Source organism: Phocoena sinus, chromosome 1 (genome assembly GCF_008692025.1).
Source record: "Phocoena sinus isolate mPhoSin1 chromosome 1, mPhoSin1.pri, whole genome shotgun sequence".
NCBI classification, from domain to species: domain Eukaryota; kingdom Metazoa; phylum Chordata; class Mammalia; order Artiodactyla; family Phocoenidae; genus Phocoena; species Phocoena sinus.
Window position 1 is genome coordinate 89,170,871 of NC_045763.1, and position 14,241 is coordinate 89,185,111.

At 35.5% G+C, this 14,241-nt stretch overlaps 1 protein-coding gene across 4 annotated transcripts in view; it reads right to left on the reverse strand.

Moving 5' to 3' along the window:
* The window catches only part of FRRS1 (ferric chelate reductase 1), a 52,540-nt gene that overhangs the window by 12,008 nt on the left and 26,291 nt on the right, over positions 1–14,241 (reverse strand). For all 4 annotated transcript variants that reach the window (XM_032609398.1, XM_032609390.1, XM_032609409.1 and 1 more), the window contains exons 9-11: positions 7,706–7,819; positions 6,236–6,348; positions 4,438–4,524 (exon numbers count right to left, since the gene is read on the reverse strand). In XM_032609398.1, the coding sequence (XP_032465289.1) occupies positions 4,438–4,524; positions 6,236–6,348; positions 7,706–7,819 (314 nt within the window). The remainder of the gene's footprint in view (positions 1–4,437; positions 4,525–6,235; positions 6,349–7,705; positions 7,820–14,241) is intronic.

Below are 14,241 nucleotides of genomic sequence, written 5' to 3' on the forward strand. Positions count from 1 at the left end.
AGTTTATAGCAATACAAGCCCACCTTAAGAAGCAGGAAACATCTCGAATAAACAACCTAACCTTGCACCTCAAGCAATTAGAGAAAGAAGAACAAAAAAACCCCAAAGCTAGCAGAAGGAAAGAAATCATAAAAATCAGATCAGAAATAAATGAAAAAGAAATGAAGGAAACAATAGCAAAGATCAATAAAACTAAAAGCTGGTTCTTTGAGAAGATAAACAAAATAGATAAACCACTAGCCAGACTCATCAAGAAAAAAAGGGAGAAGACTCAAATCAATAGAATTAGAAATGAAAAAGGAGAAGTAACAACTGACACTGCAGAAATAAAAAAAATCATGAGAGATTACTACAAGCAACTCTATGCCAATAAAATGGACAATCTGGAAGAAATGGACAAATTCTTAGAAATGCACAACCTGCCAAGACTGAATCAGGAAGAAATAGAAAATATGAACAGACCAATCACAAGCACTGAAATTGAAACTGTGATTAAAAACCTTCCAACAAACAAAAGCCCAGGACCAGATGGCTTCACAGGTGAATTCTATCAAACGTTTAGAGAAGAGCTAACACCTATCCTTCTCAAACTCTTCCAAAATATAGCAGAGGGAGGAACACTCCCAAATTCCTTCTACGAAGCCACCATCACCTTGATACCAAAACCAGACAAGGATGTCACAAAGAAAGAAAACTACAGGCCAATATCACTGATGAACATAGATGCAAAAATCCTCAACAAAATACTAGCAAACAGAATCCAACAGCACATTAAAAGGATCATACACCATGATCAAGTGGGGTTTATTCCAGGAATGCAAGGATTCTTCAATATACGCAAATCTATCAATGTGATAAACCATATTAACAAATTGAAGGAGAAAAACCATATGATCATCTCAATAGATGCAGAGAAAGCTTTCGACAAAATTCAACACCCATTTATGATAAAAACCCTCCAGAAAGTAGGCATAGAGGGAACTTTCCTAAACATAATAAAAGCCATATATGACAAGCCCACAGCAAACATCATCCTCAATGGTGAAAAACTGAAAGCATTTCCACTAAGATCAGGAACAAGACAAGGTTGCCCACTCTCACCACTATTATTCAACATAGTTTTGGAAGTTTTAGCCACAGCAATCAGAGAAGAAAAGGAAATAAAAGGAATCCAAATCGGAAAAGAAGAAGTAAAGCTGTCACTCTTTGCAGATGACATGATACTATACATAGAGAATCCTAAAGATGCTACCAGAAAACTACTAGAGCTAATCAATGAATTTGGTAAAGTAGCAGGATACAAAATTAATGCACAGAAATCTCTGGCATTCCTATATACTAATGATGAAAAATCTGAAAGTGAAATCAAGAAAACACTCCCATTTACCATTGCAACAAAAAGAATAAAATATCTAGGAATAAACCTACCTAAGGATACGAAAGACCTGTATGCAGAAAATTATAAGACACTGATGAAAGAAATTAAAGATGATACAAATAGATGGAGAGATATACCATGTTCTTGGATGGGAAGAATCAACATTGTGAAAATGACTCTACTACCCAAAGCAATCTACAGATTCAATGCAATCCCTATCAAACTACCACTGGCATTTTTCACAGAACTAGAACAAAAAATTTCGCAATTTGTATGGAAACACAAAAGACCCCGAATAGCCAAAGCAATCTTGAGAACGAAAAAAGGAGCTGGAGGAATAAGGCTCCCTGACTTCAGACTATATTACAAAGCAACAGTAATCAAGACAGTATGGTACTGGCACAAAAACAGAAAGATAGATCAGTGGAACAGGATAGAAAGCCCAGAGATAAACCCACGCACATATGGACACCTCATCTTTGATAAAGGAGGCAGGAATGTACAGTGGCGAAAGGACAGCCTCTTCAATAAATGGTGCTGGGAAAACTGGACAGGTACATGTAAAAGTATGAGATTAGATCACTCCCTAACACCATACACAAAAATAAGCTCAAAATGGATTAAAGACCTAAATGTAAGGCCAGAAACTATCAAACTCTTAGAAGAAAACATAGGAAGAACACTCTATGACATAAATCACAGCAAGATCCTTTCTGACCCACCTCCTAGAGTAATGGAAATAAAAACAAAAATAAACAAATGGGACCTAATGAAACTTCAAAGCTTTTGCACAGCAAAGGAAACGATAACCAAGACCAAAAGACAACCCTCAGAATGGGAGAAAACATTTGCAAATGAAGCAACTGACAAAGGATTAATCTCCAAAATTTACAAGCAGCTCATGCAGCTCAATAACAAAAAAACAAACAACCCCATCCAAAAATGGGCAGAAGACCTAAATAGACATTTCTCCAAAGAAGATATACAGAATGCCAACAAACACATGAAAGAATGCTCAACATCATTAATCATTAGAGAAATGCAAATCAAAACTACAATGAGATATCATCTCACACCAGTCAGAATGGCCATCATCAAAAAATCTAGAAACAATAAATGCTGGAGAGGGTGTGGAGAAAAGGGGACACTCTTGCACTGCTGGTGGGAATGTGAATTGGTTCAGCCACTGTGGAGAACAGTATGGAGGTTCCTTAAAAAACTACAAATAGAATTACCATATGACCCAGCAATCCCACTACTTGGCATATACCCTGAGAAAACCAAAATTCAAAGAGAGTCATGTACCAAAATGTTCATTGCAGCTCTATTTACAATAGCCAGGACATGGAAACAACCTAAGCGCCCATCATCGGATGAATGGATAAAGAAGATGTGGCACATATACACAATGGAATATTACTCAGCCTTAAAAAGAAATGAAATTGAGCTATTTGTAATGAGATGGATAGACCTAGAATCTGTCATACAGAGTGAAGTAAGTCAGAAAGAAAAAGACAAATACCGTATGCTAACACATATATATGGAATTTAGGGGAAAAAAATGTCATGAAGAACCTAGGGGTAAGATAGGAATAAAGACGCAGACCTACTGGAGAACGGACTTAAGGATATGGGGAGGGGGAAGGGTGAGTTTTGACAGGGCGAGAGAGAGTCATGGACATATACACACTAACAAACGTAGTAAGGTAGATAGCTGGGGGGAAGCAGCCGCAAGGCACAGGGATATTAGCTCGGTGCTTTGGAACAGCCTGGAAGGGTGGGATGGGGAGAGTGGGAGGGAGGGAGACGCAAGAGGGAAGACATATGGGAACATATGTATATGTATAGCTGATTCACTTTGTTGTAAAGCAGAAACTAACACACCATTGTAAAGCAATTATACCCCAATAAAGATGTTAAAAAAAAAAAAAAAAAAAAAAAAGACTATAAAGCAGGAGCATACCTAGCATTAGCCCAGTGTGAAATGAAATGAGCTATTGGATGAAGAAAAGAGCAGATCAATTCAGAGAGTAACTGGGAGCCAATCATGGAGGACTTTGGTTTTAACTTTGAGAAAAACTGAGAGGCATTAGAGAAACCAGTTTGGGGCACAGGAATGACATCATCTGATTTACATTTTTTAAAAATCACTCTGCTTCTTGGTTGAAAACAGATTGTACACGAGCAAGGGTTGAAGTAAAGAGACCAATTAGGTGCCGACTGCAAAAAAGTCCAGGCAAAAGATGATGGTGGCTCAAAGCCACATACTAGTGCCAGTGATGGTGAAAAGTGTATTTGACATGAAAAGCCAATGGGATCTCCTGATGGATTTGACATGGGGCGTGAGAGCAGAGTTAAGAATAATTCCAATGTTTTGGCCTAAGAAGGGAACTGCAAACAACTAATATGGGGATGGCAGCACATGGAGCAAGACTGGGAGGAGAGGTCAGGAACTCTGTTTGAGGTGCCTTAGACATGCAAGTTGAGTTCCTGAGTAGACAGCTGTTTGTGTGAGTCTCAATCAGGGTAGAGGTCCAAGCTGGAGATACACATTTGAGAATAAGCCTCAGTTTCTTCATTTGTGACATGGGATTATTATCAATAACAACTTCATTTGTGGTTTAAATTTGATAACACATGTAAAGCACTTAGCACAGTTTATTCAGTAGGAATGCAACTAATGTTAGCTTAGTGATAGTCATAGTATTAGTTAGAGAAAACCACTTACAGTGTTCATGTTCCTCAGATATAATGCTTTCAATTTGTACCATTCTATAGCAAGAAAATTTATTAAAGCTATATAGTGTATATTTAAAATTTGAGGCAGTCTAAAAATACATTTCCATTACCAAGTAATCTGCACTTACATTCTCACTTCATCCCTGACCACCAACCATGTGAAATAGTCATCAGATGATTCAAAAAGGAAGGAAAGAGGGATACATGCAGAAATATCTTTTTACCCATCATCTGAGAATAAAACAGCAATCTCCTTTGGCACCAAAATGAATTTTAAACGTATAAATAGAATAAAAACATACTTTTTAAGATCTACTTACCCAATTCCAGCCTCCTCTGTAAATAAAAGGCAGAAGAAAAGCAATGAAAGTGAGGGCAGAAGTAGTAAGCATGAGCATTCGATGTACCTGCAAGGATGAAATCACAAATGAGAAGAGAGTTAACTACATAAGAGAAAGGAGTTGACGTCACTATGAAGGTCACGGGATGAGATTCACAGAAGGCATGCATTCAATTGACACCTAGCCACAATTTGTGGTCAGTTAAAAACAAAAATCTTACTATTCCACTGAACTTTAAAGAAAAGCCTAAGCTGCCAACCTCATCATTCTAAAGCGTCTGCCAAGAATTCACCTGCCCAGAACAGCAGGAATGGATATTTCACACACACAGAGCACTTACTTGCCAAGTCCATCATTTTCTTCCAAACACATTTATTAAGTTCCACCACCAAGCACAGTGCTTGGATGCAATGAAACTGCAAGGAAACAGAAAGTACTGTTTCCTGGGGAGTCTGGGATCTAATTGAGCAGATAGGAGAACATATTTGAAATGTGTAATTCATTATCCAAATGAGGAGAATACCGAGAGTGAAAATGGGCACTGCTAGTTGATTATGTGAGGATAACTGGTGCAAACAAAAACTATCCCAGAGAATGTAGGACATATAATCACTATATACACAGATAGATACACACACACACACACACACACACACACACACACACACACACAGAGACATATATGGGGTGTGTGTGCATATATATATATATATATATATATACACACATCAGCAGAAAGTAGAACATATAGTCACCCTATATACATATAGACACCATAGTTTTAAAGACAGTGGAGGGTTTGAATTGATAAAGAGGAGACATAAAGAGTTTTCCAGTTGGGAATATCCACATGAGAAGAGGGGAGAGAGAGAGAGAGAGAGCAATCAAAGGCAGAGACAGGAGCAAGGATGTAGCAGTCATTACTGAGAACAAATAGAACAGATTAACACTGCCAGCCAAAAGCGAGAAACAATTTTAGATAAGGTAAATCTTAAAAGCTACAAATTTATATAAAGTTTCAAGAATACCTCTTATAAAGTCAAAACTGTTCCAATAAGCAGTATTTTTTTCTATAAGCAGACATGTACATTCTATCTCAACACATAGTCATTGATCTTCCACTATAAGTGCAAATATCTATACTCCATGACAAATTAAAGATAAAGGTTTGTTTTGTTTTGTCTTGAGGGGTATTTATTGACTCTTGCTCATGTTTATATTAAAAGACTGCCTCCTCATCCCACGGGAAGGGACAGCATTAAAAAGGACACTTTTAATTTCTCTTCCCATCCACACAGGAGATACATGATCTTGACTGGTGAGCTAGGGACGGCCTAATCAACCAGAGGACAGACCACTGCTTTGCAACATAGTAAGCACCCACTATTTCTTTCTTCTTCTCTGCTGCCTTCCTCAACCCATCTGTACTCAACGCAGTGGGTAAATGTTCTTCTAGTCTCTTCTTCTGCAACTAGACATGTAACTCAAGATCGTTTGGGTCCCAAAATCCATGTTCCAAAGAAACGCACATGGCACTGATACATTCTCCAATCCAGCCTGGCCCTTCATAGAGCTGTCTTTATTTTTTTTCCCATCAAGTACCTTGTGTCTATTCTCAGTTGGTTAGGAAACCAAAGAGCAAAAAGAAATTATGAGGATTCCAAAATTACAACTATAACCATACATAAACAAAAAAAAAAATCCGCTTACTTCATGTGTCTTCATGTTGCAATGTTCAAATAATATGGAAATTGCATTAACCTTTTTCTCCACCTACCTGAAACCAAGCTGCATCACCAAATAAAGCCTTTAACCAAACAGGTTTGAAGAACCGGGCAATCAGTACACCTACGCTAACTGTAGTCATCCATGCCACAAACATTAAGGCACCTACAGGTGAGAAAATGCAACGGTTGACAACACAGTCTAATTAAGCTGTCTCTTAAATGACCAAGCTAAATGCGTAGAAAATGTAAATAGCCAACAAAAATACATTCAGCTGACATAAACATAACCTAAATATCAATGCTTTTACCACCACCACTACTACTTCTAATAGCTAACACTTCCAAAGCTCTTATTTCGTGCCAAGCACTGTCTCTGAGTGCTTTATGTGTATTAATCTAATTGATCTTTACAACAATTCCTATAAAGTATAATTATTATTCCAGTTTTGCTGTATGGAGAAGGAAAGCACAGAGAAGTTAAGTAACTTGCCCAAGGTTACTGAGTTGGAATTTGAACCCAGGCTGGTTTGAATAACTGTGCTCTTAATCATTATACTGTCTGAAGTTATACAGCCTTTCTGAACTTATCTCAGAATCTTCTCACATTTCACTCCAAAAAATAATGGAAAACAAATAGGCACATTATTTCTGAATCCAATTACTGTTCAACTAGAGCTACTGGTAGAAGCAAAATAGCAACAATAAAGATAGCTTCAAACTTTATTGAAACTCTCACTAGAATGGATAACTCTGGAGAATATAAAGGAAATATACCAATTAAGGAAAGTTCCTACCAATATTAATACACTACAATAGTATAGTATAGTATACACTTAAACTATTTCCCTATTTTTCAATCCTGTTTTTCAATAATCAACTGGACTACTTTTCAAATGGAATCAACTTTCACTTGTAGAACCAGATACATCAGAGCCTTACTTCTAGGCTACTGCTCTTCCAACTTGGTTCCCTTCATCACTTTAAGTATATAATACCTAAGTATAGCACTGAGTTCTTTGTATACCCTCAAATACTTGTACATTGATCAGTTCTTCAACAAAAAAATTGTATTTTTGAAACCAAACTACTATTATAATTAAACAATCACAATCACAAACCACTCTTTTATTAGCAATTTTTAATAAATGGTATAATTAATGTCTCATAAAAGTTAAATTAATTAACCCAATGATACTCAATCCTGGCTGCAATTAGAGACGACTATCGTACTTTTTAAAAATTACAGATGTCTTAAAAGCTCCTCTGGTGATTTTAATGTGCAGTCAGGGTTAAAACCACTGAATTATCCCTACTCTTCATTTTTAATAAAAATTATCAAACATTAAAATAGATAATGCTACCTGCAAATGTTATTGTTTATGCTACCTACAAATGTTATTGATTTATGAACGTTTGCTAAATTATGCCTGGTACCATTCTCAATCTAGCCAGCACTAAATTTATTCCACAAAGTTAAGTATATTCCACAAAGCAGTAATAATATTACACATGTAACTTACCATGAACCTTCAGAAGGAGTAAAGAATGGGATCCTCCTATGTTCTCTGGATAGCCTGTCACATTGTATTTGTCATATGTAATCAAAGGTTGCTGAGAATGCTTATGAATCCGACCTGAAATTTAAAAACAAAAAAAAAAAGAAGAAGAAGATGAATTACTTTCTCAGGAGAGAAGGAATGGAGAGACAATGGCATGGCATGGAAACAAAATTTCTTAAGGTAATAAAAAATAAATAAATTTCAATAGACATGATATATATATATACTATTATATATTGATATTATATTAATACACATGTATTAATATAATATAAATATATGTAGTATTAGTATATAATATAATAATATTCATTATGTATAAAATTAAATCTGTGCATGTATAGAATTATTCCAATTAGTCTGTGTATATGGGTATGTATGGGTGTGTGTTCATTCTGGGGATCTATCTTACAGAAATATTTACCAAAGGTATATTTTTAACCAAAGGTATATCTATAAGCATGTTAATACTTTCTTTTTACACTGGCTAAAAAAAATTTAAACAAGCTAAATGTCCATCATTAGGAGAATGAGTAAATAAATTATGGAAAATACATTGTTTTTAGAATACAATGCAAGTGTCAAAAAGAATAAAAATAATTAAGAAATTTGATATGAGATATATATGAATCTTTGTTTCAAACAAATAAGTGTTAGACCACAGACTACACCTCAATGATTTCCAAAAAGAAATATTTATATAGGTTATATTATCTATCTAAAATGAAACAAATTAACAACAGAAAGCTAGGAAAAAATGGTCCAGCTAGATATTTAAGAAACTCCTCTTCTAGGGCTTCCCTGGTGGCGCAGTGGTTGAGAGTCCGCCTGCCGATGCAGGGGACATGGGTTCGTGCCCCGGTCCGGGAAGATGCCACATGCCGCGGAGCAGCTGGGCCCGTGAGCCATGGCCGCTGGGCCTGCGCGTCCGGAGCCTGTGCTCCACAACGGGAGAGGCCACAACAGTGAGAGGCCCGCGTACCGCAAAAAAAAAAAAAAAGAAACTCCTCTTCTAAATAACCCTTAGGTTAAATAGGAAATCAAAACTTAAATCACAAGTCTTCTTAAAACGAATAACATTGAAGGCACTTCATAGCAAAACACATGTGATGTAATTAAGGTACTATTCAAAAGAAGTTTTTAATCATCTTAAAAGCATTTCCTGAAAAAAATATTAGAAGACTTTAAAGTATTGAAATAATCATTTAAGTCAAGATGTGTTTAAAACAAAGCATAACCCAGAAAACCAAAAAGGAGGATTGATTAAAAATAAAGGTAGAAATTAACAAACCAGTAAGTCTAAAAATGAGAAAAATCAATTCTGTAAAAGGCCAATAAAATCGATTGATTTTTTGACAATCTGACCACAAGATAAAAAGAAATATCACAAACAATATTAGAAATGAAAACAGTGACATAGCTGCTGATACCGAACATATTCTTTAAAATTATGTGAAAATGCTATATACAACCTTAAGTCAGCCAAAAATATTTCAAAATCTAAATAAAATGGATGAATTTCTGAGGAAATCTAGAATTACAAAAATTGATCAAAGTAGTAGTAAGTCTGGAGAATTATAACAATAAAAATTTATTTTATTAGTCAAATATTTCCATTCCTAAAGTCTCAGGCTGTTATGTGGATGAGTTCTATCATACCATTTAAAAATTTTTTTAACTTTAAAAATTCAGATTTATTTAAACTCTTCTTGAGTTCTTTCTATGAGATTATCATAACACTGAAACCAAAATGAGGCCAACATGCACACACACACAAACGCACAGAATCCTATGACCATACACCAAAATCATTTATGAATATAGATGTGAAAAGCTTAAATAAAATATTGGTGAATTAAATCAATTATGCAATAGTAAGAATAATAAGACATGACTTTCATCCCAGGAAAGTGAGGATTGTTCACCATTCAGAAATCTACAAAAGTAATGATAAACTTCAGCACACATCCATGACATGAACTCTTTGTAACATTAGGAACAGAATATTTCCTAAACACAATAAAATATATCCACCAGAAAAACACGACACTGAATATCAGAAGCATTCCCATCAAAATCAGGGATAAGATAAGAATACTTACCATATCACCACCGCCATTCCACATTTTTCTGGAAGAAGTAAGCAATGCAGTGAGACAAGGAAAGAAAGAAAATGAGGGCTACTATGCCTGTCATTATTTGCACAAGATATGATGTTTCATCTAGAAAATCCAAGACCATCAACTGGAAAACTAGGTGGCTACATTCAAGATAAGCATTCAAAGATCAATAACTTTCCTATACACCAACAAATTTAGAAAATGTAAGAAAAAATAATCCCATTCACAATAGTTTGTATTAGAAATCTATAAAATACATAGGAACAAAGTAACATAAATAAATAAGCCCTACAGGAAGATATGAAGAAAACCACAGGATCTGAATAAATGAAATATCCCAATATACTCCTGGATAGGAAGACTCAAGGACGTTGATTATTCCACAAATTAATCTAAAATTTCATTTCAATTCCAGTCATAACTCCAATAGGATTTTTAATGAAATTTGATAAATCATTTCTGAATTTTATCTAGAAGAGCCGATATACAAGGAAGAGGCAAGAATTCCTGAATTCCTGAAAAAGAAGGCTAGGAGGGGTATCATGCTTTATCAAAATTCACAACCTATTATTAAGCTATAGTAATTTCAACCAGTGCAGTAACAGACAAACAGATCACTGGAAGAATAAACTATAAACAATTTGATTTACTGAAAGATTTTTAGTGTATAATAAAAAGGCTTTTGAAACAGTAGAGATAAAATGGACTATTCAAAAACTGGTGTTTGGATACCAGGTTATTCATTTGGTGAACTATTATATCATGGCTTGTTATTACAGAGAAGATCCGAGATAAAGCAGAAAACGAGAAGAGTTTTATATCGTGAACACCTAGAGACCTGTGTCAAGAAGAAAGAGACAATAACTATCAGAAGCTACAAAAATGACAAAAAGAAAAGAATGAAAAAAACTATTGAAAATGACAAGAAACGCACTGAAGAATATAAAAATACTGTATTAGTAGAGTGGTAGTGATAAAAACCAGACCACATTCCTAACAGCCTGAGAGTCAAGTTGGAAGAAAAGTGTTTTTAAACTCTGATTCACCATGGAGCCATGGGCTAAGATGAACTTAACCTTCATTAAAGCAGAAGTCCATCATAATTTTGAAGTTCCACTGTACGGCTCCATTATAATTTAGATGTTATGCTCTAAGGAACGTTGGGTTCATGTGTAGTACACGGCTCTACAGTATTATTCCTAAATTGTCAAAATAACAGGTCATGTGATAACAGGGTCTCTACTTCATTAATTATTTAAATTGGTAGATTTCCAAATTGGGAATTACTTATTCACCCAAGTGAGTTCTATCTTTCAGTTCAAACACTCAGCATTTCACATGACTGCTTATTTCATGATAGGATAAAGTCAACTTTCTGGGGGCAAAACAGCATTTACAAAAACGTTTTAAATTTGTTTTACTAAATATGACAGTACTTTCAACTCTCAATTATCTTTAGTTTGCTTCTGACCCCTCTTCCTAGGTGACTTCTCCCATTGTGGGCCAATTCTCAACATTTTCTTTTTAAAGGAAAATACATATCTTGTTTCTTTTCATTGATCAGGTCTGTAAATGTGTGCTGAAAAAAAAATCAGAGTTTATTTATAAACAGAATAATTTACTCACAGGGAAGGTTTTTTTCCTCACTGACTGTGCAATGCATTAATTCCATTTGTCACCAATGGATTTCACCAGCCTTGTTTACAAGGGAATCGGGTAAAAATTTATACTGTTTTGTTCGTTGCATTTAGTAGACATGAATGTTCAATAGTTATTAAATTGTGATGTAAAGAAATGTGACAATATTCAGGTATCTGTTTTCTGAATGTTTCAAATTCCAATCTATAAGCATTGTTGACACCCAGAGAAGAGAATAAAATTACCTGTGAAAGGGTGAAAAAAAACCTCAGCAGTTAGAAAAAGAACAGAAAGATAATTATGTGCTAGCTTACAGCAAAAATAAGGGTAACATGAAAAATTAGTAGAAAATGAAAACCTGAAAAGTTATCTGAAATCTGAAAATGTTAAGCAATTTCCCTTGTATTTTAGTTTTGATCACTCTTGCTGAATCACTTTTGCATATTTGGATGAAGAAAGTAGTTAATTTTTCTATTTTTACTAATAATGTAGCATCCTTCAGAGCTTGGCATAGTCTTTAAGAATCATCTGAAGCATCTGACTCACGATGGTGTTCCCTCTGACCTTCAGACTGCCAGTAAACAATGCCTCCTGAGAAACAGATTTGCCCAGGACGACCTCATTCTACATTAACATGGGTTACAGAGATTATATGACTGCTTTGAAAAATGGTTTCAACCTCACAAAGTCTCACTGCTTTTAAGCAGTGCACAGCATATAAATGATCCACATACATATGACTAGATATCAGAAGCGACAGTTGATTTATGTGGTGACTGTACTTTGTTCCCCAATACAAGGGAACTAGAAAGTGAATTCCCTGAAGCGGTAACGTTTAGATTTGTTTTTTTGAGGTTTTGTTTTGTTGCTTTGCACTCCACCAGTTAAAAAAAAAAAAAAATGGGTTTCCCTCGTGATGCCGTGGTTAAGAATCCGCCTGTCAATGCAGGGGACACAGGTTCGATCCCTGGTCCGGGGAGATCCCACATGCCGTGGAGCAGCTAAGCCCGAGCGCCACAACTACTGAGCCTGTGCTCTAGAGTCCACGAGCCCCAACTACTGAGCCCGCGTGCCACAACTACTGAAGCCCGCATGCCTAGAGCCCGTGCTCCACAGCAAGAGAAGCCACGACAATGAGAAGCCCACACACCGCAAGGAAGAGTAGTCCCCGCTCGCCACAACTAGAGAAAGCCCAGGAACAGCAACAAAGACCCAACACGGTCAAAAAAAATAAAATAAATAAATTTTTAAAATTTAAAAAAAACAAAAATGAGTCTATGACATATGTATATTTATGTTAATAAATGTATTTATGTACTATTGTTTTAACACATTATGAACACTATTAAAATAGAAATTTTTAGTGAGATAAAATAAATCTAAGAAAAAAGTTCTGGTATTGGTTTCTGTATCCCCTGGACTACCTTACAATATGTACACCTTCGTTGGAAGAACATTGTCCTAGAGCAGTAAGTTATTGAACCACAGTATACAGAACAATTACCTGAAATGCTTGTTAAAATGCAGATTCCAAGCACAAACAACAGAGATTCCGTGAGTGTGGGATGGAGCTAGGGAACCTGCCTTTTGAGCAGTCATTCCAGATGGTTCTGAAGCAGGTTATTTGAGCCCCATGCTTTGGGAAACACCACAAAACACAAGGTAGAGATTCTCCCTACCATGCCACGAGCATAGCAACACCAGCAGGAAAGGGAGATAAAACAGTGCTCTATTCTGTATATGAATCGTCCACAAACTAGGTTTTTCCAGGAAAATGTTAGAACTATTACTTAACATACTGTTTCTATCAGAAAATGCATTCCAAATTCTACAATGCTGGCCTAAGAAATTTTTGGCATCACCATACACCCAAAACCACACATAATGTATTGCACAACAGAATTCACCCATTTAAATGACACTGCTTTTCTTTTAAAGTATAAACTTTTTAAGTATAAATTTTTTTAAAGTACAAATGCAAACTGTTAAAATCTCCTAGCAATTTGTCATCCATTCAAGTCAGTAATCATTTATGGAGCACCTATAACATACTGGGCACAAAAGGAAGCAGTTTGATATGATGAAAAGGGCACAACTCCTGTAATTGCAACAGAGTTGGGTTTAATTCCTGCCTCTGCTACTTGTTTGATTTTGAACAAGTTACTTCACCACTCTAGGCTCCAGTTCTCTTATCTCTACAATGGGCAACATAATATCTATTTACAAAGCCTCTGTGAGAAATAAATGAGATATATGTCATATACAATAAGTGACAGCTGCAATAATAACAATAAGACAATAACCTGCACTTTAGAAATATTTGTTTAAAAATGCAAATATTTGACCTTCTCCTTAAAAATTCATTTCCCACATTTCCCATGTTAGAAAGTGAAACACTTGGGCTCTGAGGTCAAAGAGTTCAGGTTCAAATTCCAACTCTACCATTTACTTGTCTGGGCAAATGACTTAACCTCTCTAAGCCTGTTTCCTGCCAGACAAAATAAGGTTAATAATAGTACTTCTCTTATGTAGGTTTCTATGAAGATAAAAATGAAAACCTTAATGATAGTGCTGAGCCAGCAACTGGCACTCATTAAGTACTAAGTAATTTTTGTTCATTATTATCATTTAACCAGGAAATTATTTCCAGCTACATTTGCTGTTGCTGGTGCAAGTAAGAATACATGATTTGACTAAGATAGCCAAACATATCATCCACAACTAAAGCTGCAAATATTC